Source organism: Prionailurus bengalensis, chromosome C1 (genome assembly GCF_016509475.1).
Source record: "Prionailurus bengalensis isolate Pbe53 chromosome C1, Fcat_Pben_1.1_paternal_pri, whole genome shotgun sequence".
In the NCBI taxonomy this organism is placed as follows: domain Eukaryota; kingdom Metazoa; phylum Chordata; class Mammalia; order Carnivora; family Felidae; genus Prionailurus; species Prionailurus bengalensis.
In genome coordinates this window covers 175,527,693-175,551,394 of record NC_057345.1, presented here as the reverse complement: position 1 = coordinate 175,551,394, position 23,702 = coordinate 175,527,693, and the positions used below count along the sequence as shown (strand labels likewise).

General features: G+C 34.0%; 1 protein-coding gene across 2 annotated transcripts in view; it reads left to right on the top strand.

The window, feature by feature from the left end:
* Window positions 1-23,702, top strand: part of CALCRL (calcitonin receptor like receptor) — a 104,552-nt gene that overhangs the window by 43,091 nt on the left and 37,759 nt on the right. For both annotated transcript variants that reach the window (XM_043577249.1, XM_043577248.1), the window contains 6 exons: window positions 15,083-15,173; window positions 15,337-15,450; window positions 16,359-16,451; window positions 19,179-19,314; window positions 22,071-22,181; window positions 22,275-22,387. In XM_043577249.1, the coding sequence (XP_043433184.1) occupies window positions 16,398-16,451; window positions 19,179-19,314; window positions 22,071-22,181; window positions 22,275-22,387 (414 nt within the window). In that variant the 5' untranslated portion in view covers window positions 15,083-15,173; window positions 15,337-15,450; window positions 16,359-16,397. The remainder of the gene's footprint in view (window positions 1-15,082; window positions 15,174-15,336; window positions 15,451-16,358; window positions 16,452-19,178; window positions 19,315-22,070; window positions 22,182-22,274; window positions 22,388-23,702) is intronic.

Below are 23,702 nucleotides of genomic sequence, written 5' to 3'. Positions count from 1 at the left end.
TCAACGATGTATGAGATTCATTTTGAAGTGACCAAGTCAGACCTCAGGATGTTATGAATCTTTTCTTTTCCTCCAAAAGAAGAAGAAGAAGAAAAAAGATCAACTTATTAGGTTCCTAGGGAACCATTCCATATGATTAACGTATTTTCCTTTTATTTTAACTTTTACTAAAAAACTATTAATTTTCCATAGTGATTTTTTTTTCTCTTTATTAGGAAAAAGTCCTACTGTAGCGGACAGATTTTATACTTGACTTTTTGGGAAATCAACCCTTCTTTTGTTTCTTCAGTGTATTTTGCATTTACATGAAAATGCATTGTCTTAAGATGCAGGGAGAGAGGGGGCAGTCAGGTTATGAAAATGTTTTACTATTGTCATTAAGGCCTGTTACTCCATGTCAAGCGTGACACGGCATTTTTTTCTTTAACACATCCTGGTCCAGTTAAGGCTGAGATTCAGAAAAAGTGCTTGACACAACAATTTAGCAGGAAAGAAAGCTATTTTAAAAGTCTTTTGGGAACATGTTTGTGAAACAGGAAAAAACATACCATTGAGTTGATAATAGCACCCCCGTAAAGGTTAGACTCACTGAAATGGATTTGCCATCTTTTTTCACAGGGAACGCGTTATTCTTAAGCAGCAGTTCTCACTTAGGCAAAGCTTAATTCAGCAAGGAGTTTCTTCCTGTGCAACTGCTTTTGCACTGGAAAATCTATTTTTAAATTACAACCCAGACTTAGTCACACCGGTAAATAATTAAAAATAAGCTTTGTTGGGTATGTCCAAAATGACAGCCCTTTACAGAGTGCATCACGGGACTGTGTTCCTAGCAAATGTCCAAATGGCGTATCCAGATTTCCACTCATTAAGTCCCCAAAGAACCTCCATTTCCTCACAGGTCTGCACCTTTACCTTCCTTCACTCATACAACCCTTGCTTGTTCTGTACCTATGCCCTGTTTTTCCAGTTCCTTGTCCCAAGAAACCCTATCTCTACCCTCTATCAACACACATTCTTACGCTGAATTCCTTAAACACTGATGTTTTGAAATGTGCTCTAATTCAGTTCGCATACACATCTCTTCGAATACACTGTCTCTTCCCTTCCTATGGTGACAGTCCTTCTGGATGAAATTTCATCGTTTACTATTCTATGATATGATTGGGTGTGAACTTTCTTTCAAGGCCCTCCCTTACTCATTTTGAGAACCATCTCGACAAAGGCCCAGGCACTTTGTTCTTCAAAATGTCTCATCTGTACTCAGATATTTTCCCACCAACCCTTTTCCTCTGCTGTATCCCCTATATCAGTGATTGGAACTTACTCAGATATTCATGTTAGAATTCTGAAAATCTGTTTAGGTGTTTTACACTCCCTAAATTCTCATATTCTCACAGATTAAATATTTTTAATACATCTGACAATTAAATATTCCTCTACATCCCCATTATTCTTCTTCTTAATTCTAGACTTTATGATTATTTTCTTCCCTCTTTAGAAGTCACTACAGTATTCCAATTTGTCTATGTCTGCCCTTGTTGCCCTCTTTGAATTAATCCTCCTGCTTTCTAAAATTTTCTTAATGTTTATTTATTTTTGAGAGAGACAGAATGTGAGGAGAGGAGGGGCAGAGAGAGAGGAAGACACAGAATCTGAAGCAGGCTCCAGGCTCTGAGCTGTCAGCACAGAGCCCAATCCCGGGCTCAAACCCACGAACCAGGAGACCATGACCTGAGCCGAAGTCGGACGCCTAACCGACTGAGCCGCCCGGGTGCTCCATGCTTGCTAAAATGAAAATCTTATCACAGTGCTCTATTGCTTAAGACCCCTACTATCATTATTTATTTTTTGTAGTGGAGGTAGCAGATCTTTGGAATACATGTTATTCCTTCTCAGTTGGTACCCATGGTAGACATCGCTGATGTATCAGTGCCTCTCATCAGGTTTAGCCTCAGACTTATCACTGCTTCTCAAGGTAGTCTTGCCTGCCACCGCAGCAAATCACAGCAGGCATCTCTAGCCTACATTATCAGATAAAAACTCAAGAAAATACCATCTCTAATCTGTTTCCCTGTCTCCCTGGAAAGTCTCATCTCTTTATGTACCACTTTCAAGCACCTGGAGCTTCAAATTACTGATTTTTTTAAAATTCCACTGAAGTGTCATATTCTCTATGTCTCTCTCGCTTTCTCCACATGTGTGTGCATGCGTACACACACTCACACATAAGCTACTCCCATGTAAGATGTGTCATTCCATCTGTCCAATCAGACACTAAAAAATATTTATTGAATACCTATAACACTTTATTATCCATATTTGTACATGAGTTTCTCCTCTTGTATGGTTTTAACCATCTCTAAGAGCAAAAACTATAACATTTCTGGATCCCCAGCACTTAATATTGCCTTTGGAATATACTAGGTTCTAAATAAATCTTTGAATGAAAAGTAAATAAATGAATATATTAAAAATTATTAAGATGGAACTGTTTCATGGTTGTAAGAAATAGAGATCCTATAAAGGAACAGATTTCAGTATTATCAACACTGCTTCTTCACAAAAATAATGGATAATGTAATCAATTTTAAATAAAATGTGCATTTACCTGAGACACATCCAATGATTTTTCTCTTTCCTTCCTCTCTCTGTCTCCCTCCCCCTCCTTCCCACTTCCTTCCTTCCTCTCTTCCTTTCTTTTTTCCATCCTTCCTAAACTTCTCTTTTACCTACTCATAGAAGGGAAATAGTTGAGATATAAGCTTTTTAACTTGGGTTAATTTCTAAGAATGGACTAAAGTTCATTAATTTTTCTTCTCTTTCTTGCTAATATTCCTGTTTGTTGTTTCTTTGTTATTATTGGTTGTAATGACACAATTTAAATATGTCACAAGTGGAATAAAACTATCTGCCTTTTTGTATATAAGCTGTCAGATTTCCATGACTGTAAGAAAGTAAGACTGCAGAAATGTAAAGAAAAGAAATTACTGACAGGAGAAAAGAGATAGACAATTATAAATACTATTTAAACCTAATGAATATTTTCTAAGTTTATCACTTAGCTTTTGCCTCAATTATGTATAATGGTTATTTTTTATAAACTAAATTTTTTTCTCAAAGGAAATATATTTTTGTGTATGAGTTGAGAAGTACTTTCTGAAAATAAATTTCAAGGAAAATGTACTCTTCCTTATAAATCAAAACACCTCTTAACATATAAAATAGAGTTAATGCATGTTCTGTAAATCAGGCAGGTTTTTTGTTCAGTGTGTTTGATTTTACAGTGTGAACATTATCTCTTGACAAAGGAGCGAGAGAGAGGAAATTAGATGTTCCGCTCAGCACAAATCTTCCCTTATATACACATGTGTTTTGTGTTGCATTTGATTTTTTAAAGAACAGCTTTATTAACATACAAATCACATGGACAAATCACAAAAAGGACCCCTGTACTCATTAGCAATCAGTCCCCATCATCACTCTCCCTTAGCCCCATGCAACCTCTAATCTCTGTCTCCATATATTTGCCTGTGCTTCATATAAATGGAATCATACAATGTGTCTTTTGTGATTGGCTTCTTTAACTTAGTGTAATGTTTACAAGGTTTCTCCGTGTTATAGCATGTATTACTACTCCCTTCTTGTTATTGCTAGGTAATATTCTATTGTGTGGATATACAACATTTTGTTTATCCGTCAATTGATAGACATTTGAGTTATTTGCTCTTTTTTGAAGATCAAAAATGATATTGCTATGAACATTCATATACAGGTGTATTTTGGGACATATGTTTTCATTTCTGTCAGATATATATATGAGTGGAATTTTTGGATAATATGGTAATTCTATGTTTAACATTTTAGAGAACTGTTAAACTGTTTTCCAACCTGGCTGCATCATTTTACACTCCCATCAGCAAAGTTACAATTTCTCCACATCTTTCCTTTACATGTAATTGTCTTTTTATTATAGCTATCTTAGTGGGTATGAAGTGGTATCATTGTGGTTTTGAATTGCACTTCTGTAAAACTAATGATGTTGAGTATTTTTTTTTCGTATGTTTGTTGGTCATTGTATGTCTCTTTCTGTTTTTGCTTTTAAAGTTTATTTATTTTGAGAGAGAGAGAGAGAGAGAGCACATGAATGGGGGAAGGACAGAGAGAGAGGGAGACAGAATCATAGCTGACTCCACACTGCCAGCACAGCACCTGATACGGAGCTTGACCTCACAAACCGTGAGATCATGACCTGAGCTGAAATTAAGAGTCAAATGCTTAACCAACTGAGCGACCCAGGCACCGCCATTTGTATGTCTTATGTAGAAAAATATCTGTTCAGAACCTTTGCCCATTTTTTAGTTGGGTTATTCATCTTTTTATTATTGAAAATAAAAGTTCTTTGTATATAAGATACAAATCCTTCATCAAATATGTGATTTTCAAATATTTTCTCCTATTTTGTGATTTGCTTCATTTTCTTGATGGTATCATTTGTATCACGAAAGTTTTTAATATTGATGTAGTCCCCATCTATTTTTTTGTTTCTTGTGCTTTTGGTATCATATGTATGGTATCAAATGTAAGAGTTGTATTTACTTTTTGAGCAAGCTATAAATATCTTGCCATAAGCACACACTAGTTGTGGATTATCCAAGAGTATGTACTGCTAAGTTATTTCAGATTAAAAAAAAAAAACCACTTCATGGATATATTTGGGGAGAAAAGTTTCCGAAGTCCTGTTGGCTGGGCTTGGTTTATGCTTTGGGAATGAATAACAATGTCATGTTTTGTGAAAAGGAAAATAATCTATAGTTATTTAGATTACAGAATGGAGAAGAGTTTTAGGTCATCTTATTTTACAGTCAGGAAACTGAGGCCTAGGAAGCTGACTAACCTGGCAATATTCAGGCTTTGTAAGCTAGGCAAATGCAAAATGGAACCTTCTTAATAATCTTTCCACTGCACCAGCATTTCTCAAAATGTTAGTTAGAAATGTTTGGTTGCAAATATTTTGGAGACAAAATTCCAGATCAATTCTGTTTAGTCATAAAATGTAACTTACCAGTTACCTTGATGAGGAAGTCCACTATTACAGCTGATTTCAGATATGGATAGATTCAAAGGCTCTAATAATGTCATAGGATTCCCCACTAATTTGTAGCTTTCAGCTGATTGGTTCATTTTTTTTAAAAAAATGTTTTTTTCCATATGGTGGGAAGAATACATTAGGATAGCCTAGTAATCATGCCCTACTTGCTTTGCAACCTCCAAAAAGAGAAAATCTTCCCTGATAACATTAAGAGAAAAGTCCCAGAGAGAATACTGATGATGTAGCTTGACTACATGTCTATGCCTAAACACACCAAAACCAGAGGATGATGCTAACCTGAACAGATTTCAGTGACTTCCTACCTCTGTGACCAGGAGGACAGACTCACTTGAACCAGAAGGAAGAGATTCTCTACTGGAAAGAGGGGTTCATTTTATCAGGGGTAAAAGAGTTGTGCTGAATCAACAGATCATCAGAGTTCCTATGCTTCCCAAATGTTGAGATACGCTAGTAGGTATTGTATAAATTTGATTTTTTAAGAAAAATTGAAAGCCCCAAATGACAAAAATGCAACTCTGATGATGCGCTACTATGTTAACTTAAATTTCCAAGAGATTTCCACGTTTTCTGATTTTATTGCCTTTGGAAGAAAACATGTTTTCACATAGAATTTGACTCCTGACTTTGTGAAAGGGAAATAGGTATAAAACTCTTAGTCTAAAGAGCTGGAAAGATATGTTTTGTTTTTATACTCTTTGAGCAAGCAATTCTTTCCATATTAGATCTCCTGGAGGGAGAGTGTTCCACCAAGTACAAAGCCTTTTTTTTTTCAGTCGCCCTCCCACCTTTTACTAATTGGACTGAGATTTGGCCACTTGCCTCTTTCAAATAAAAAGAAGGTGACCAAAATCACCGGAAAATGGCTAATCATGCCCACAATGGGAAAATTATTCCCATGAGTATGTACTTCAGAGTGTAAAATTAAGTCCCAAATTTAATCACAATTTTATCTGTCTTTATGGCTATTCAACTATTCAACCTGGAATGTTCATTAGATAAGCAACTAAGCATAATGTCTTTCTCTCTCTCTCTATATATATATGTATATATATATATTTTGGGGGGGGGGGGTTCCAATACAGTGTCAGTAGGGCTATTATAGTCAAATTAAACTCAAAGTTGGGAGATTTTATATCTTGTTTTTAATTGCATTAGCATGTTATATTCTAAGTTGTGACTATTTAATTAGAGTGTATACAAACAATTTGTTAAACTTTTAGTTTATATAAGTTCAATATCAGGAAATATGTTGTTAACTAAATGAACATCATATTGGGAATATACTTGTTACCATTCACTTTATTTGTTATTTTCAAAACTGACTGAAATGACAATAAAACCAAACATATTATTTCTGAAAAAAATAAAAGAACTTGGGATGCATATGACCACCCTTTGAATTATTGGGTTAATTTTCAGTTATGATGCTATAAAAATTATAGCAAATAACTTAAAACATGTATAAGCTTGTTTATGTTTTACAAATTTTATTGTGATATAATAATAATAGTAATGACAATATCTAACTTTACTGAGTTATAAAAAGTCTATGTACATTATCTCATTTTATTTTCACAACAGCCTTCTGGTTAAGGGGTTTTTTGCAAATGAAAAAAATACTTATAGAAGTTTAACTTGAAAGTGTGACGATGAGTTGGGTTTTCAAATCAGCACTTGTAACCAGTACAACCACTGCCTCTACCTATCACAATTGTCCATTAGACTAATTATTAAATATCAGCTGGATGCTGTTTTTATTTCTTTTAATATCTCCCTCAAAAAGGGAAAACTGTATCATTAGTCAGTAAGACAATATTTATCATATATATTTTATTAACATGTGGAATTTAATAGTTGTAGTAAAACCCAGAAGTCTCTTCAAAAATAAGTGACTTTCTGGAGGTTTTTATTGACTTTTTAAAATTGGCTATTGGAGGTGCTTTTATATACAGGGTCATTCGTAAGACTTTGATGAATTGAATGTAATAATTTTTCTTACTATTTCATCGATTACCTTGTTGAATTTATGCATTGTTGAATCTTCCTTAACATGCCCTATAATTTCTGGTGCTGTAAATTTTAAATTTAAAAGAAAATGTTTTTAATGTTTATTTATTTTTGAGAGAGAGAGAGAGAGACAGAGTGAGAGCAGGGGAGGGGCAGAAAGAAAGGGAGTCACAGAATCTGAAGCAGGCTCCAGGCTCTGAGCTGCCGGGGCTCAAACCCACGGACCGCAAGATCATGACCTAAGCTGAAGTTGGGCACTTAACCAACTGAGCCACCCACATGCCTCTTTAATTTTTTTTAATGTAGATCATTTTCTGTTAAAGGCAAAAGAGATAAAAACCCAATGTATCCCAAATTCATAAATTGTTGGCTTCCAACCCAGGAACATTTAGTCTATTAAAATGTTGATGACAATAAGTGTAGCTTGACTTAGATGAACTAATCAGAACCCATTTCAAAAAGTGTGGCAAAGAGGCTTATGAAGTATGTTTGCTCTTCTATTTTGATTCTCTGCAGTGGAGAAGAGAGAACTAGACTTGCCCCAAATGGCCTTTCTAAAGCAAGAAGCTCTAAAATGTTGCAGTATATGTAGAGGTGAAATCAATATGTACTTTTTTTTTTTATTTTTGGCTTAGATCTTTTTCCCTGAATTCTCATATAACAAAAGAAAAAAAATTATGTAGCCAAATGGTCTACTTTCCACTGTCTCAGATTCAAAGTCAAACTCTTTTGGGCAACTTAGTAGGAGGATACGTAGAGAAAGCCTTCTTGAGCCAGAAAAAAAGTGTTAGGAATGACTTAGTTTCAAGGATATTTTGGATTTGGGTTAGTTTGAACAAAACCATTCCTCTATTTTAACCATGTTTGCCTTTTACATAAATTTGAAAACCTATCCAAGGCTCAAATTATTTTATCCTACTCTTTCATTTTACAAATGAGATATCTGGGAAGGTATGTAACTTGTTCAAGCTCATTGAATGACAACATATTGACTGAGCACTTCCGACTAACTTCCTGTCTTAGATGTTGGTGAAATTACCCCTCTTTAGAACCTTATGAATGAGTCCTGTGGACTGTGTTTAAAAGTAATGAACTAAACCACTAAAATCAGCATACGATTACTATTCTCCAACATCATAAATATTTTTATTGAGAAATCTTCACTTACTCCCATCTTCCTACACAACTAGGTGAGAGTAGCTGCTCACTAATTAGGGTAGGATGACTAATTGAATGTCCACAAGTATTTCTTAATTTAAAATTACCTTACCAAAATGGCAAGTCTGAGTTGTAAAGCTATTTACTAATGTAAGTTTTTTAAAAAGTAAAATATCCCAACTTCACTAAGAAAAAGAATTAAAAGAAGGAAATTGTGTGAGGAAAAATATAAATGTGTTTGATAAACAAAACAGAATTGAAATATGAAAATTGGGTGGTTAGGCAAAATAACTGAATAAGCAACACAGAAATGTATCCTGCACTTTTTAAACCTTAATTATCCCAATAATGGCTCAATTCTCTAAGTCAGTATACTGCAGGGCAAAGGGCCTGATTTAGAGTTGGAGATTCTGAGTACTTAGCCTGGGGTCAACCCTAAGCATCTGTGTGTCTTTGGCCAACTCACTAAGATATGAATGCTCTCATTCATTCTGTTGAGATTAACACTGGCATGACTAATTAAAATTATAGAGTAATAAAGATAATAACAATAGCTAATTCTTATTGGGTGTTTATTATGAGATGAGTTCTTTACATGTATCATGTAATTTAACACTTAAAACAATCTGACAAGATGAGTTATGATAAAAATTCTAGGCAACATTGATTAAGCCACTCTTTGTATACTACTTTTCCTGTCAGGAAATAGGGTTAGTGAGTTGAAGTGTTGTAAGAACTATGTTTGAAGTGTTTGAAGCTGTGTCTCTCTGACTCCAGCACACATCTTTTAAATAAGTATGCAATATAAAAAAGGGAGCTAAAGATTAAGTACTCATTTTTCTAGTTAGGTAAACGAAGCAGAAAAGAATTGAAATACTTTTCTTAAAATCACATAACAATTTAGGAGCAGCTGGAAAGAAATATCCTATAGCTAATGTGATTGCCTTGCACTATGATAAATGTATTCTAAAGTTAGGAAGAATGACTGGCCAGTTGTGAAGCAGAAAGTTACCACTTACATTTGACAGGAAAATGTAAGTTTTGATCAGGTAAGGATTTACGGTTAATTTTCTATTATGGCTGTAACATATTGCCACAAATTTAGTACCTTAAAACAAAATACATTTATTATCTCACAGCTCCATAGGTCAGGAGTCCTGTGGGCTTGGCTAGTTTCTCTATTTCAAGTCTTATAAGGCCAAAATCAAGGAATTCTCTTCTGGAAGTTCTGAGAGAGAATCTACCTCCTGATTCATTCAGGTTGTACAGCTGGGGTCCCCATTTCTTTGCAGGCCTGTAGGCCTCTTTCTAGTCCTTGTATGTGGGTCCCTGGCAAAGCCATCATCTCTCTGTCATATCTCTTCTGCTTCCTTTTTATCTGTTGCATCTCTCTGACTATTCAACCTTCCTCTTCTACTTTGAAGTGCTCAAATGATTAGTTTAGTGTAGCAGAGTAATTCATGGTAATCTAGGATAATCTTCCTAGTTTAAGGTCCATAACCTTAAAATGACAGATTCTGGGGATTAGGGCATGGGAATACTTGGGGGGTCATTATTCTGTCTACCACAGGATTCTTTTATCTGTACCACTGGTTCTCGACTCTAGCTGTATACTGGAATCACCTTAGAAACTTGAAAAAAAATGCTTATGTCTAGGCTCCAATCAAGATGAACTGAATCCAAATTTCTTGCAGTATAATCCATACAGTGATATTTTTTTTAGGTGTCAGAAAAGTATAGTATGCTTCATAGGACTAATAACATTCTCTAACACCAGTTTCTTCAACTTAATTAAATTCATTTTGTAAGCAATCCATTCAAAATACACTTTCTTTTCCATTTTTTTAAGTTTATTTATTTATTTAGAGATGAGTGAGGGAGGGGCAGAGAGAGAGGAATAGAGACAGAATCCCAACCAGGTTCTATGCTACCAGTGCAGAGCCTGACGAGGGCTCAGTCCCACAAACTGTAAGATCATGACCTGAGCCAAAATCAAGAGTTGGACACTTAACCAACTGAGCTACCCAGGCACCTACAACACACTTTCTATGTATTCTTTTTATGGCTAGGTTTGGGAATTATAGAGGTATGTATAATGCATGTCCTACTCTTACCGTGCACACAATCTAGTGGCACAAAGAGACACACACACAAAAGAATTACAACATAACAGGATGCATTTTATTTATTTTATTTATTTATTTATTTTTTAATGACTATGTATTTGAGAGAGAGTGTGAGCGGGGGAGGAGCAGAGAGAGAGAGGGAGAGAATCCCAAGTAGGCTCTGCACTGCCAATGCAGACCCTAATGCAGGGCTTGATCCCACAAACTGTGAGACCTGAGCTGAAATCAAGAGTCAGATGCTTAACTGACTGAGCCACCCAGGCACCCCTAGTATAGATTAAAAAAAATTTTTTTAATGTTTATTTATTTTTGAGAGAGACAGAGACAGAATGCGAGTGGGTTAGGGGCAGAGAGAGAGGGAGACACAGAATCCAAAGCAGGCTCCAGGCTCTGAGCTGTCAGCACAGAGCCTAATGTGGGGCTTGAACTCACAACCTGTGAAATCATGACCTGAGCCTAAGTGGGATGCTTAACTGACTGAGCAGCACAGGCACCCCCCCCCCAGTGTACATTTTAAAATAGATATTTAAGTTATTTTCTCTGGGAGTTCTGAGACATTTCTTGTGCCTTGGAACATGGCAGAATATTTCTGCTTAATTTATACTTGATAAGTTTTTTTTGTTTTGTTTTGTTTTGTTTTGTTTTGTTTTGTTTTGTTTTGTTTGGTAAGCTCTACACCCAACATAGGGCTTGAGCTTACAACTCCAAGATCAAGAGTTGCATGCTACCCCAAATGAGTCAGCCAGTTACCCTCTTAGTAGTTATTTTTAAAATAATCTGGCAGGGGGGCGCCTGGGTGGCTCAGTCGGTTAAGCGTCTTACTTCAGCTCACAGTCCGTGAGTTCAAGCCCCGCATCGGGCTCTGTGCTGACAGCTCAGAGCCTGGAGCCTGCTTCAGATTCTGTGTCTCCTTCTCTTTCTGCCCCTCCCCTGCTCATGCTCTGCCTCTGTCTCAAAAATAAATAAAAACATTAAAAAAATAGTCTGGCAGGACCTAGAGACAGAGGAATGTAGGTGTGTTCAGGTCTCAGCATGGTCTAATGAGGATGATGTATTAACATTGTGCTTCTCAAAATTTAATAGACCAATAATTTCCTTGAAGGCTTACACAAAATGCAGATTCCCAAGTTTTTCTCCAGAAGATACTGATTCATTGGGTCTATGGTGGGGCCTAGACATTCTGACATGTTCAAGAAGTTCCAGTAGTGATTCTGATGCAAATCATCCATGAACTCACAATTGGAGGAATAATGGTTCATGCTACATCAATGATTTGCTACCTGTTCATTCAATAGTCTAAAAAATTATGGAAGCTCCAAGTGAAACTATTTTTCTTTACAAACCATATAGTTTGACCTCCTTATATCAATAACAGATGTTTAGGAAAAAGAATCCTTCTGTTTTAATTTTCTTACTGCTTCATTTATTGAAAGTGTTAAGGACAGGCCAGGATAGGGGTAGGAAATTCAAACCTTATATTGTCATTTCTTTCTTAAATATTTGATTGTAAGTAAAGAAAGTAATTTGTAAAAATAATTCTAGCAGAAAGAGTTAGGTTTTTCCCAGAAATAAACAGTGAGGAGAAAATAAAAGGTAACCAGGATTCTTGTACTTTTGACATTTTTCTTGAGTGGCACAATCTATTCTACATTGAATAAAACAACAGAAAGAAACTTCCATTTGCCATACAAGTATAGAATACTGGGGTTGAGGAGAGTGCTCATTCCCTATTTTGATTCAGAAATGTAACTTCTTGAATATGTCATATGGGAAAGACACATACTAAATAGAAAACGCCTTACTTTGTTCACACAAGGGTTCAGGATGCTTCATGGCAAGTGAGATAGGTGTGGGAAATGCTTCTGTTAGCCTACTTTATAGTGACTGGATAAATAAGTGGAAAAAAAGAAAATGGCATAGGGCCCATAAAAATGCAAAATACATTGGAAATGGAAGATTGGAAGTTAAAAGTTGCGGGTTTTTTTCTTAATCTTGAAGTGAACATATACTTTTAGTATCAGGGTAAGGCAACTCAACTAAAAATAAAAATTGTCATAAAGAAAATAAATTAATGAAATGTGCATATAGGAATATAAAAATTGAGAAAATAAAAAGTAGGTTTGCAAGGCACTACTATGCATTTAGAGGATTTAGGTTTTTGTGATAACTTAGTATTGATTAAGTCACACTGATTCATAAATTTTTTATGTAGAATAAAACATGATTTCACACTGAAGTAAGCAAAACAAGATTGGTTAGAAGTTTTGCACTTGGAAATGTAGATCCATGAAAAATGTCTTGTGGTACAGATCAATGGTAATTTTAGGAAATGAAACCAGGATGATATTACATAAAGCCCTAAGTGACTAGAAACCTATATTTCAAAAGTTCTTTGAAGTTTTACAACATTCTTCATTTCTTAATGTTCTTTTCTGTGATGAAATAAATCATTTTTAGATTATGTTGGTGATTTTTTGGCAAGAGGAATGAAGATCTTTTTATTGCATGTGTACACTAAAGAAAATTATTTTGTTTCTAGTAGTAGAAGCAAATCTTCCACTTTGTTTAATTTTGGGAAGTGAAAATGAAATAGTACTGATAAGATCCGTGAGGCTAGCAGTTAAAGAGAATGTCAGTTAACTACTAGCAGGATCATTATGATTACAAATCCACTTAAGAGTTCAAATTAGAGCTTTCTTAGTTTTAAATAAGTTCTTTTCCTACTACACAAACCTAAAGACACTTGGAAAAACCCACTAGCAGATTTAGTCATTTAACCGCACCCTTAATTACATACTTCATTTCTCCTTAGAATTGAATGGAAGCTACTACATCTCACAAGGCAACGTGCAACTCAGTTGTCAGTAAATAATTTAACAAGATTTGAAAGAGATTTACAATGATTTGCTTAAAAGGTCTGGTCAGTTAATATCAAATGCATTTTAGCAAATGTAAATTTGGAGTAAGCTAAATATAGAAAAGAGAACCGCTCGCTGGATGAACGTTGTAGAGGTAGCATGCAAAGAACCATTGAGCTAAACTGAAGAATACAATTAAACATACTTCTGATGACAATCATGCCATTACATCTACCAACATGAGACTCAGTCTAAACTGACCTTCAGCTGTATCTGTAGGGGTGCTACCTGCTTGCCCAGTCATGATCCTTCCATTATGGATCTACAGAACTTTTGGTGAACGTGATCTTTCCTTCATAACTGCTGCTCCCCACATGTGTCCGCTGGCAGGAAAATTTGATAGGTTTTGTCAGGTAGATGACTGAAATGAATTGGATCACCACACAAAATGGGCATTGTTAGACTTTATGGAGTGTACAGGAGTCCACCATGTGTTTGAAAAACTGCCACCCAACCTTGCTGCTGCATCCTTGATAAAACCAGAGGCCACAGACTGGCCGCTGGATTAGGAGTGTTACAAGTTTACACAGTGCAAAATACTCCCTGGTTACTAGTAGCACACGTTCCAGATCATTTAAGAATAGGGTGAAGAAGAAAACTATAAAAGTGGAATGATTTGCATTGGTAAATATTTCGTGAATTGAATAAAATCTTTAATTATCGGTGCCAGAATTATCTAGTGAACCCTAAAAGGAATTTCACTCAAATACTCTTTAGAACTCTGATTTTGAAGCCTATTAGATAAGCAACAAAAATAACTGCTCATGTTGTGTAAAAGTTTTTTGACATATATTGGGTTTGGCAAAATTCCAAATGTGTTTTTGAAGCTCTTTCCCCTTCCATTTTCCAGCTTATGTGCATTTTATAGTTCATTTAATCCTAACTCATGTATAAGTTATGAAAGCATTATTTCATAAAAACCTTGATTTACAAATAGAATAATATTTCTTTACATTCTTATTTGTGTATTTCTGTTTTATATATATTTACTACAGAGAAATGTAAGCTACCAATGTTTTAAATTTGGCTTAACCTTTATAAAGACTTACAAAGCAGTAAATTACTGTTTATTCAGTATCTCAGCAACCACATAACTTGACAGATCAATAGTTTTGGGGACATTCTTTCATAAGAAAGTAAAAATGCTGATAGAGCAACATTTTTTTTTCTGATTTTCATTGTCAGTATGGATTCCAACACTATCTAAAGCCTTCTAATAGAAGAAATAGAAGTTAATTAATAGTTATGATTAGTTTCCTTGATTGCAAGTTCAAAATCCTAAAGTAGTTTATTGGCTTATTTTTTTCATTCATTTACAGGAAATATAAATTAACCAAAGATACACGGATCAATCGGATATGGTTTCTGGCTTTGAAAAAAAACATATGAGCAAGGGAAATGGATATATGTAACTAAGACTAATAACACATTCCAAGAAGTTATTAGATAAAGAAAGTTATTCAAAGGAAAATTAAACTGTGGTTTAATTTAAAAGTTTAGTATCTTAACCATCCTAGATGAATCGAAATTAACTTGAATGGAAATTAACTTGGAAATTAATAGTTTCTCCATATAATGGAAAACAACAAATATTTGTGACAAAACTCAAATATATGGTAAGCAAAAGAGATTTTAAAAAATTAGAATAGCTTAATACAAATATCATTATAATAGAGGTATTTTCTTTGAAAATTTCTATTTCTCATGGAAATTATGCAGACTCATTAAATAATATTAAATTATTACATCGATCAATATTTCAGGTCATGACCCCTGGATTTAAGAAATTCTTCAAGACAACATCAAATATGATCCGGGGGAAAATGTGATTTGAGTCTGGAGACAATTGTGTATGTAAGTATTGGAAAATTAGATTTTCTCATGGTAAAATTTAATAAAAACTAAAATATCAACTCATTAATTACTATATTGACAAAACTTTTATTCATTATTGTTTTCCTTGTTACAACATTTTTTTAAAATATCTAAAATTAATATAATGCCTCCTCATTTTTAGCTATTTTTTTAAGAAGATCAACTAATAATAAAAACCCAGTATATCTGATAGAAGAGAAACGTTACTTGGAAGATTACTACAATTAAAAAGAAAAGCTGTCTACGTGAGTCATTGGTAAGGGCAAGCAATGACATAGATTCAAGTTGCTAGAAATTGGTGTGCTTTTGTTGCATGTGATAATAAAAATAATAATTTAATATGTGGAAAAACTTTTTATAATTCTTACTTTACCATTGGACCTATAATAAAAATCATGACAAGGTTCTTAACAAAATTAAATATTAGTTCATAGCTTTCTGGCAAATATCTATTGATTGGATTTTTTAAATCTCTGTTGATAAATACTTCAGATACATTCACTTAAATAAATATTGTATTATGACTATATCATGATAATTTTTATCTCATAAAAGCACTGTCAAAGTAGGTTGCTCATGGACCTTACAGTGAGTAAGCAATCCCAGCAATGTTTGTCTCTAAGAATTAAGATGTTAGGGGGTGTTGTTTTAGAGTCCATTTTCATTAGCTCAGGATTGTATCTACCATTAGAAAAATTTCACAGAAATACTTTATGTAGTATTGTCCATTTCCTGTAACCTTATTTTAATATAGATAATTTAGGAATATTTTAGTTCCCAATTAAAGGAAAAATAATTGCTATTAAATTATAAGGCCATTTTTGTGATGTATGGTTGTTGATTCTCAAGAAATTGGCCTGAGGAAAGTTTTTCCCCTTAAATTATTGAAGAGTCAGAAAATTAAAAATGAGGTTAATATATATAGGAGATAAAAGTGAGCTTTATGGTAAAATATGCTATCAAAATTTGTGCCTTTATGCTCTTGTGAAATTCTTTGTCTTGATACTTTATTTTATTCCAATTTTGGTAAAAGCAAAGGAAGTAAGATGTTTTCTAATCACTTAAATTACTTATTATATGGTTTTAAAAAAATTACCACTGAGTACCATATAAATTTATTTTATAAATATTGATTAATTATATTTCTTTCATTTTTATTTGCAGTTTGATTTATATTGTACAGCATATTTAATTTTGGCTTCAATGATGGAGAAAAAATGTATCCTGTATTTTCTGTTTATCTTGCCTTTTTTTATGGTAAGGATAAATTCCTCTAATATATCTCTCTATTTATGATTATTTATTTTGACTTCCAATAAACCTATAATTAATAAACATTAATAACAACAAAATGACATACAGTTATTTGATGCATAAATTAAGTACATTTTTAATCAACAGAGCAATACTTTATTTTCTTTCAGTGTATCCTTTTAGGCTTTAATTCACTAGGAGGCACTATAGGATGGTTGGGCAGTGAGGTGGGAGTGGGATGTTAAAGTGAGGAAGGTCCATGATAAAAATGTAAAAGATACCAGAGGAAGGTAATCGTCAGAGTTTGAAAGAAAAATGAAATGGCTCTATACTACAGTCATATATATTAAATAAAATACTTTCAACCAGACCTGTTGAGTATGTGTTAGATCTGTTTAAAAGTAGATTCCAACCTGTTGGTTTTTCTCCCATTCTGCCAACTGATTGATTTACATTAACTGAAACCATGCACTGTTTTATGTTTTAATTTTTTAATGTTTTATTTTTGAGTGAGAGAGAGAGAGAGAGAGAGAGAGAGCATGAGTGGGGGAGGGGCAGAGTGAGAGGGGGACACAGAATAGGAAGCAGGCTCTAGGCTCTGAGTACAACATGGGGCTCAAACCCACCAACAGTTGAGATCATGACCTGAGCTGAGGTCAGATGCTTAACCGACTGAGTGACCCAGGCACCCCAACCACGCACTGTTTTCAATCAATTTCCTTATCCATTCATTCAAATGAGTATGAAGTGCCTGTTTTCTGATGGGCTTTGATGTTAAATTTGGGGCAGTTGTATATGTGAGTGTGAGCACTCATGTGTGCCCTTGCACACAGCTGGGGGAAGCTGAGACTGGAGGTGGAGGGTAGACTAAGGATGACTACAAACCTATTGCCCTACCGGAGGGGCCATATTCCTTACACACACAATTGGATGTTTATTTACAGAAATATTTTGTTCACATTTTTCTCTCTCCCACATTAAAACAGGGACTGTACTCTTATCTCACTATATATATTAGAAACCGACAGATGTAATCTCATCTGATTCTGTGCCAGCACATAAATTTCCTGTGGTGTTTTCAAGCAAACCCCAAAAGAGGATTTAAACAAAGAAACTCAAGAAAAATATAGAAAACCTAAATGGGGAAAAAAAAAAAAACAAGCCTACATTCCTATCAGCATTTGTATTTGAAAACATTCTCCAGTCTAGGAGCAGTCCAAATCCTACACTTCTTAGATGTTATCTTAGGTAAATAGCCTAGAATTCAAGAAGCAGGACTCCTGTTTCTTCAGCTCCCTCCCTGCACTGAGCGTGCCAATGAACTGCACAGGCCAACTCTGGTTGCCTGCAGGTAATTCTGTATCAGATTACCAATCTGATTACTGTAATTTAAGGAATTGTGACCATTTTTCTTGAATTCATTCAGATAGTGCAAAGCTGTGTTTTTAAGAATAAAAATGATATTGATTTTATGCAATTCTATAAACTTCCTGAGAACAGGAGAAAAATATTTCTTAATGCTGTAAAATTTTCTTAATGCTGTAAATTTACATTTATTGCTTGTGCAGCACAAATGCTGCACAAATCTTTATTAGGAAATTAAAACTAATCAAAGAACGAGAGAATAAATGTTAAATGGTGCTCAGGTGATAGTGAGGCTTGAGTGGTACCACACACTGAGGGAATGTAACTACTTAGACTTTGGTAAATATGAATTCGGGCTAGAGAACAGAGAATCAAGTATAAGGGAACAAAATAAGAGTAGAAAATTAATGCTTATGAATGATAATTAAAGGAAATAATGCAAAAGTGAAGAAGTAAGGTTGAGGGAGGTTATACAGGCTTCATATTGCAAAACAGTAACAAAAAGTCATGCAGATATTAAAATGGAAGTGAAACTTAAATAGTACTACTAAATTGGAAGATCTTAAATATATACCTTGTCCAAAACGTTTATTGATGTACATACAGTAAAAATTCTATTTACCAATGACATAAATGAACTTCTCAATATTTTGATGATCAAAATCTGATAATAAAAATGGCCAACAGTTTTGAATATTTACCACGTGTCAAATACTTCCCATTATTTTTTTTTAAAGTTTATTTTGAGAAAGAGAGAATGCATGTGTCAGAGCAGAGGAAGGGCAGAGAAAGAGAGGGAGAGAATCCCAAGCAGGCTCCATGTTGTCCGTACAGAGCCCATAGAGGAGCTCAAACTCATGAACCCATGAGATCTTGACCTCAGTTCAAATTGAGTCAGCATTTAACTGACTGAGCCACCCAGGCGCCCCATTTCCCTCTGTTATCTTGATACTATTTTATCCCATTAAAATTTTTTTTATTCCATTTTACAATAAGAAAGCAGAGCCTTAGGGAACTTAAATACCTTGCCCATATTCACAGAGCAGGTGAAAAAGTAGAGGTGGATTTTCAATACAACTGTCTGTATTCCAGAGCTCACGTCCTAGAGCCAGATCCTATAGGCTTCTGAGAACCGACTATAGCCTGTTTCCCAGAGCTGCCATTTACAGCTACTTGAGGTCACTTGAAATTAAACATGGTAGGGACATTTAAACCATGAAAATTAGCAAACGGTTCAAATCAGGGATTTTCCCCCCCAGAACCAGTTAACCATGTAGCATATCACTGCAGCTACTCTTTTTCCACTGTGACAGACTGCCTCTGACAGACATTCTCACAATGCTGATTTTTTTTTAAATCCCTTAGATTCTTGACATAGCAGAATCAGAAGAGAACATTGATGACTTAAATGAGTTCGGTGTCTATACTAGAAATAAAATCATGACAGCTCAGTATGAATGTTACCAAAAAATTCTGCAAGACCCTATTCAACAAACAGAAGGTAAACATGACTATTTAATTTTTAAATGCCTTTGATACCCTTTTAAAAGAAAACTACTCCATTATATCATTTATGGGTTTCTTAGGTCCATTGTTAAAAATGGGTTAGTTAGCTTTCCCGTTACATGTGCATTCTTACTTATGAAGAAATTTATGACATAATTTATCTTGCTCCTTTTTAAAAAATTCTAATTCAAACTATGTGCAACAGGAATATTTTTAGTAATGTTTTTTATGGTACAAAGATATTTAAAATATCAAATGTGTGTCTTTAATTAAATCAGTGACTTGATCTTCAGCTTACGTAATTTGTATTTCTCTTTCACAAGCTGCTTGATAGGAGCTTGCATAATAAATTATAATTTTTTTGCATAACGCGTGCTTTGTATAATACATTTGGTCTAAGTGCTTCTGTTTCTATCAAGATATTCTTTAGATATTTTTATTACATTATTGAAGTCCTGCTAAGTGCCAGATATTTGCCTGGATTCTGAAGATACAAGGATGAGTAGCACAATTAGAGTTGCTAGATTTAGCAAAAACAAAATAAAAAATCAAGACCAAAAGCAGGCCCTGTATTTTTATCTGGCACAGGTATATCTTCAGAATGTAAAACATGAAACTCACAATGAAACATAGCAAAATGTAAAGACTTTAGGTATTTCTTTTTTTAATTTTTTTAATGTTTATATTTACTTTTGAGACAGAGGGAGACGGAGCATGAGCGGGGGAGGGGCAAAGAGAGAGGGAGGCAGAATCCAAAGCAGGCTCCAGGCTCTCAGCTGTAAGCACAGACCCTGATTCTGGGCTAGAACTCGTCAACCGTGAGATCATGACCTGAGCTGAAGTCAGACGCACTGACTGAGCCATCCAGGCGCCCCTAGACTTTAGATATTTCTAAATTATCAGTGGATACAAAGATCTTTACATTTTTGGAAAAATATTTGATGGTATAATATATAATGTTTCTTATATAAATGAAATATTGACAGTAGGTTATTATTAGTATTTGTAGCTGACAAAATGAACTTGCTTGTGAGAAAGAGAAAAAAGTGATTTTCCCACATTGGACAACTTTTAGAACTTTTAGAATTGTAATGAACAATTCTTAATGAAAAATCTAATGGAACAATATAATTTGATAATCTTTGGAGAAGTATTTAGATAGATCTATCCAAACATTTTTTTAATGAGATATTTATTCAGTTAAAAATATCTTGGATATATACCAGACACTGACAAACTATCTGATATTATGTCACTAGGGGTTAAATTATCCAGTACACAAACTGCATACAAATTCTGTTAACTTATCTGACTTATCACTTTATTCCATTAAACTCCAAGTTTCAAGTTTCAAATTATTGAATTAACCCCTTCCAAATCGTGTAGATATATGTAAAAGTAGTCTTCGAATCTCATTGTTGAACAATAGGAATATCTTTATGAGTGTTTCATAATAAAATAATTTTGTGATAAAATAATTTTAGAATCACTGTGTAATAAATCCTCCTCTTGGAGCTTCATAATGCACTTTGTAATTTTAAATACTCTAGCAAGTCTTGCAAGAAAGAACTGTCTTCATTTCAACTTTATGCTTCCCAAATCTTTTGACCACAGAAATTCTTTTAATGGAATACCTACTCCTGTCTCACTCAAATGCCATACAACACATGTGAAAAATTCTGCCCTGTGTAATCTATCATACTGCCAGTGTTATCATTAATTAGATGGGATCTTTTGGACAGGTGATAGGATCTGTTCGAGATGCTTTCTATCAAGGAATTCTTCTCTGTTAGGCCACAAAATGCATTTTATTTAGTAATATATGAATGTAGACTATTTAAATAAGTGAAAACCACAGGAGAAAAAAACAGAGATGAAATGAGTTATTTTTTAATAGAATTTAATAGAATTACTTACTTAATAATTTAATAGAATTACTTACACTTTCAGGCCAGTACAATTTTTTTCTACCTCGATGAAGATTAGATTGAGTCTGAGATTGTGGCACAAATCTGTTAAAAAATAATAAACATCTCATGAAACATTTGGGCTTCTATCTATGAGTACTTGCCCGACTAGGTGAAAAATTATTTTCTTTAATTATAGACTGTTATAACATTGGACTATTGGTCATTTTATTTCTCCATCCCTTTTTAAAAAAAAACTTATATTTGTTCATGTAAGAGGATCTTTCTCTTCAGTTTACTAAAAGGAAAATATGAGAATGTTTACATTCTACTCCATTTGAAATGTGAAGGAAGGGAAGTAAGAGCTACAATTTGGTAGAGGGGCCTGAATATCTGCTAGGGTCAATACTGTGAAATAGCAAGTGTTAGGGTGTTCATTTGTTTATCTCAGAAAATACTAAAACCTTGCCCTAAGAACACAACATTTTCCAATTTCTCATACTTTTACAAAGTTTTAAGTATAGGGACACTAAGTAACTACCACCTTTATGGTTAAGGACAGCCATCAAAGACCACTTACTTGATTTATTGAATGAATAGCCACCTTTGAGAACTGGAATTAAATCTAAACTCTTCAGTACACTTTTATGGATATTTCTAAATTTAATTTGGCAACAAACCCAATAATGACTTGATGAAAAACTTACCAGCTATGGATTTTATATGGTCTTCATTTGCAGTTGGTAGTATGTATTTCATGTCAGTATTAGCCCACCAGTAAGACTTATGTCTTCATGTATAACTAAAGGGATTATTAATCACTGATTTTTATTCTTCTCTTAAGGCATTTACTGTAACAGAACCTGGGATGGGTGGTTATGCTGGAATGATGTTGCCGCAGGAACTGAATCAATGCAGCACTGCCCTGATTACTTTCAGGACTTTGATCCGTCAGGTAGAAACAGAGATTTATACACAGATCCACTTGACATTAAATAAACTCTAAATTAATCGCATTAATGTTTTCTTCTTTTGTTTTTAATTAAAGAAAAAGTTACAAAGATCTGTGACCAAGATGGAAACTGGTTTAGACATCCAGAGAGCAACAGGACATGGACAAATTATACCCAGTGTAATCTTAACACACACGAGAAAGTGAAGGTATGGAATAATTATGAACTCAAATGTTATTTACATGATCTACTTACAAAGTTAGTTACTGATAGAGTATTGGAGAAAATTTAGCTAGTGTTCCATTGTGTTGTAAAGCCTTTTTATAAGCAATGGAGAAAAATCTTTGTGGAAATAATTATTCATTCTGTCATTACACAAAGGAAGCAATCCTGCTAGGTAATAGTGTATTTACAAGTCAATGTGTTGGTATTGGAGTTTCAAATTTCCCAAAGAAAACATATTTTAAAAGGGAAAGAAAAGGGAACATATTCATTGGTATTGGAATTTCTAGAACTAAGTTCAGGAATTGTGCTCAAGTAAACAAAGTAAGTCCAAAAGGGCGTACACAACTCTATCTGTCCCTCAACAGAAGGCTGTCCTGACTGGCTGCTAGGTTACTCACTCACATTCCCACTTTTAACACAATACATTAAAGTCAAGGTTAGTCACAGTTTGTCACAACAATTAAGCTTTGATAGAAAGTGCCTGAATACATTTGCACAGGTGTGAATATACAGGCAGTTTGTCAGTGATTGGAACGGAGTCCTGATTTCTTGTTCCTATTCTTTACCAGCCATATGACCTCAGGCAACCTTATAACCTCTCTCTGCCTCAGTTTCCTTGTATATAAAATGAAGATAACAATAAACCTAGCCTCAAGGTTTTCATAAGGATTGACTTAATACAAGGAAAATTCTTAGAAAACTCATGGGTATATAGTAAGCATTTGATAAATGTCAGCTATCACTATACTTATAAATCATGTGTTCTTTGCTTATTCAGAGAAGATTTTAAAGAGAAGTATAAAAATATGCAATAAAATGGTAAGTTACAAATAGAATACAGAAAAATAAAAAAACAAAGAGGAAGAGCGAAACCATGTGAAAAAACATATTTGTATAGATTAGAGGCTCCTATAATTGCTATACTGAGATTAGTCTTGGGGCTTCAAATTTGTTACAGAAAAAAGAAAAACCCAGTAGGAAAGAAAGCCTTATATAAAATAAACAAAAATAATTAATAGCATTTAACATTCACAAAGTGATAGAGTAAAAACTGTCAATGTCCTTCAAAACATAAAATGCTACTTTCAAGTATTACAAAACCTAGATCAATAAAATTATTCCTTCCTAGGTTTAATATATGATTTCTAATTTTCTACATTAAGAGGACATACAATTTATAAATGTTGATGTCACTTGATAAATTTGCACAGATACTCTTTATTCCAGATGTATTTAAGTATCTATTGGTTTGTAAGCTAAATGGCAATGCGAGTAGAACACATATTTTTAGAAATATA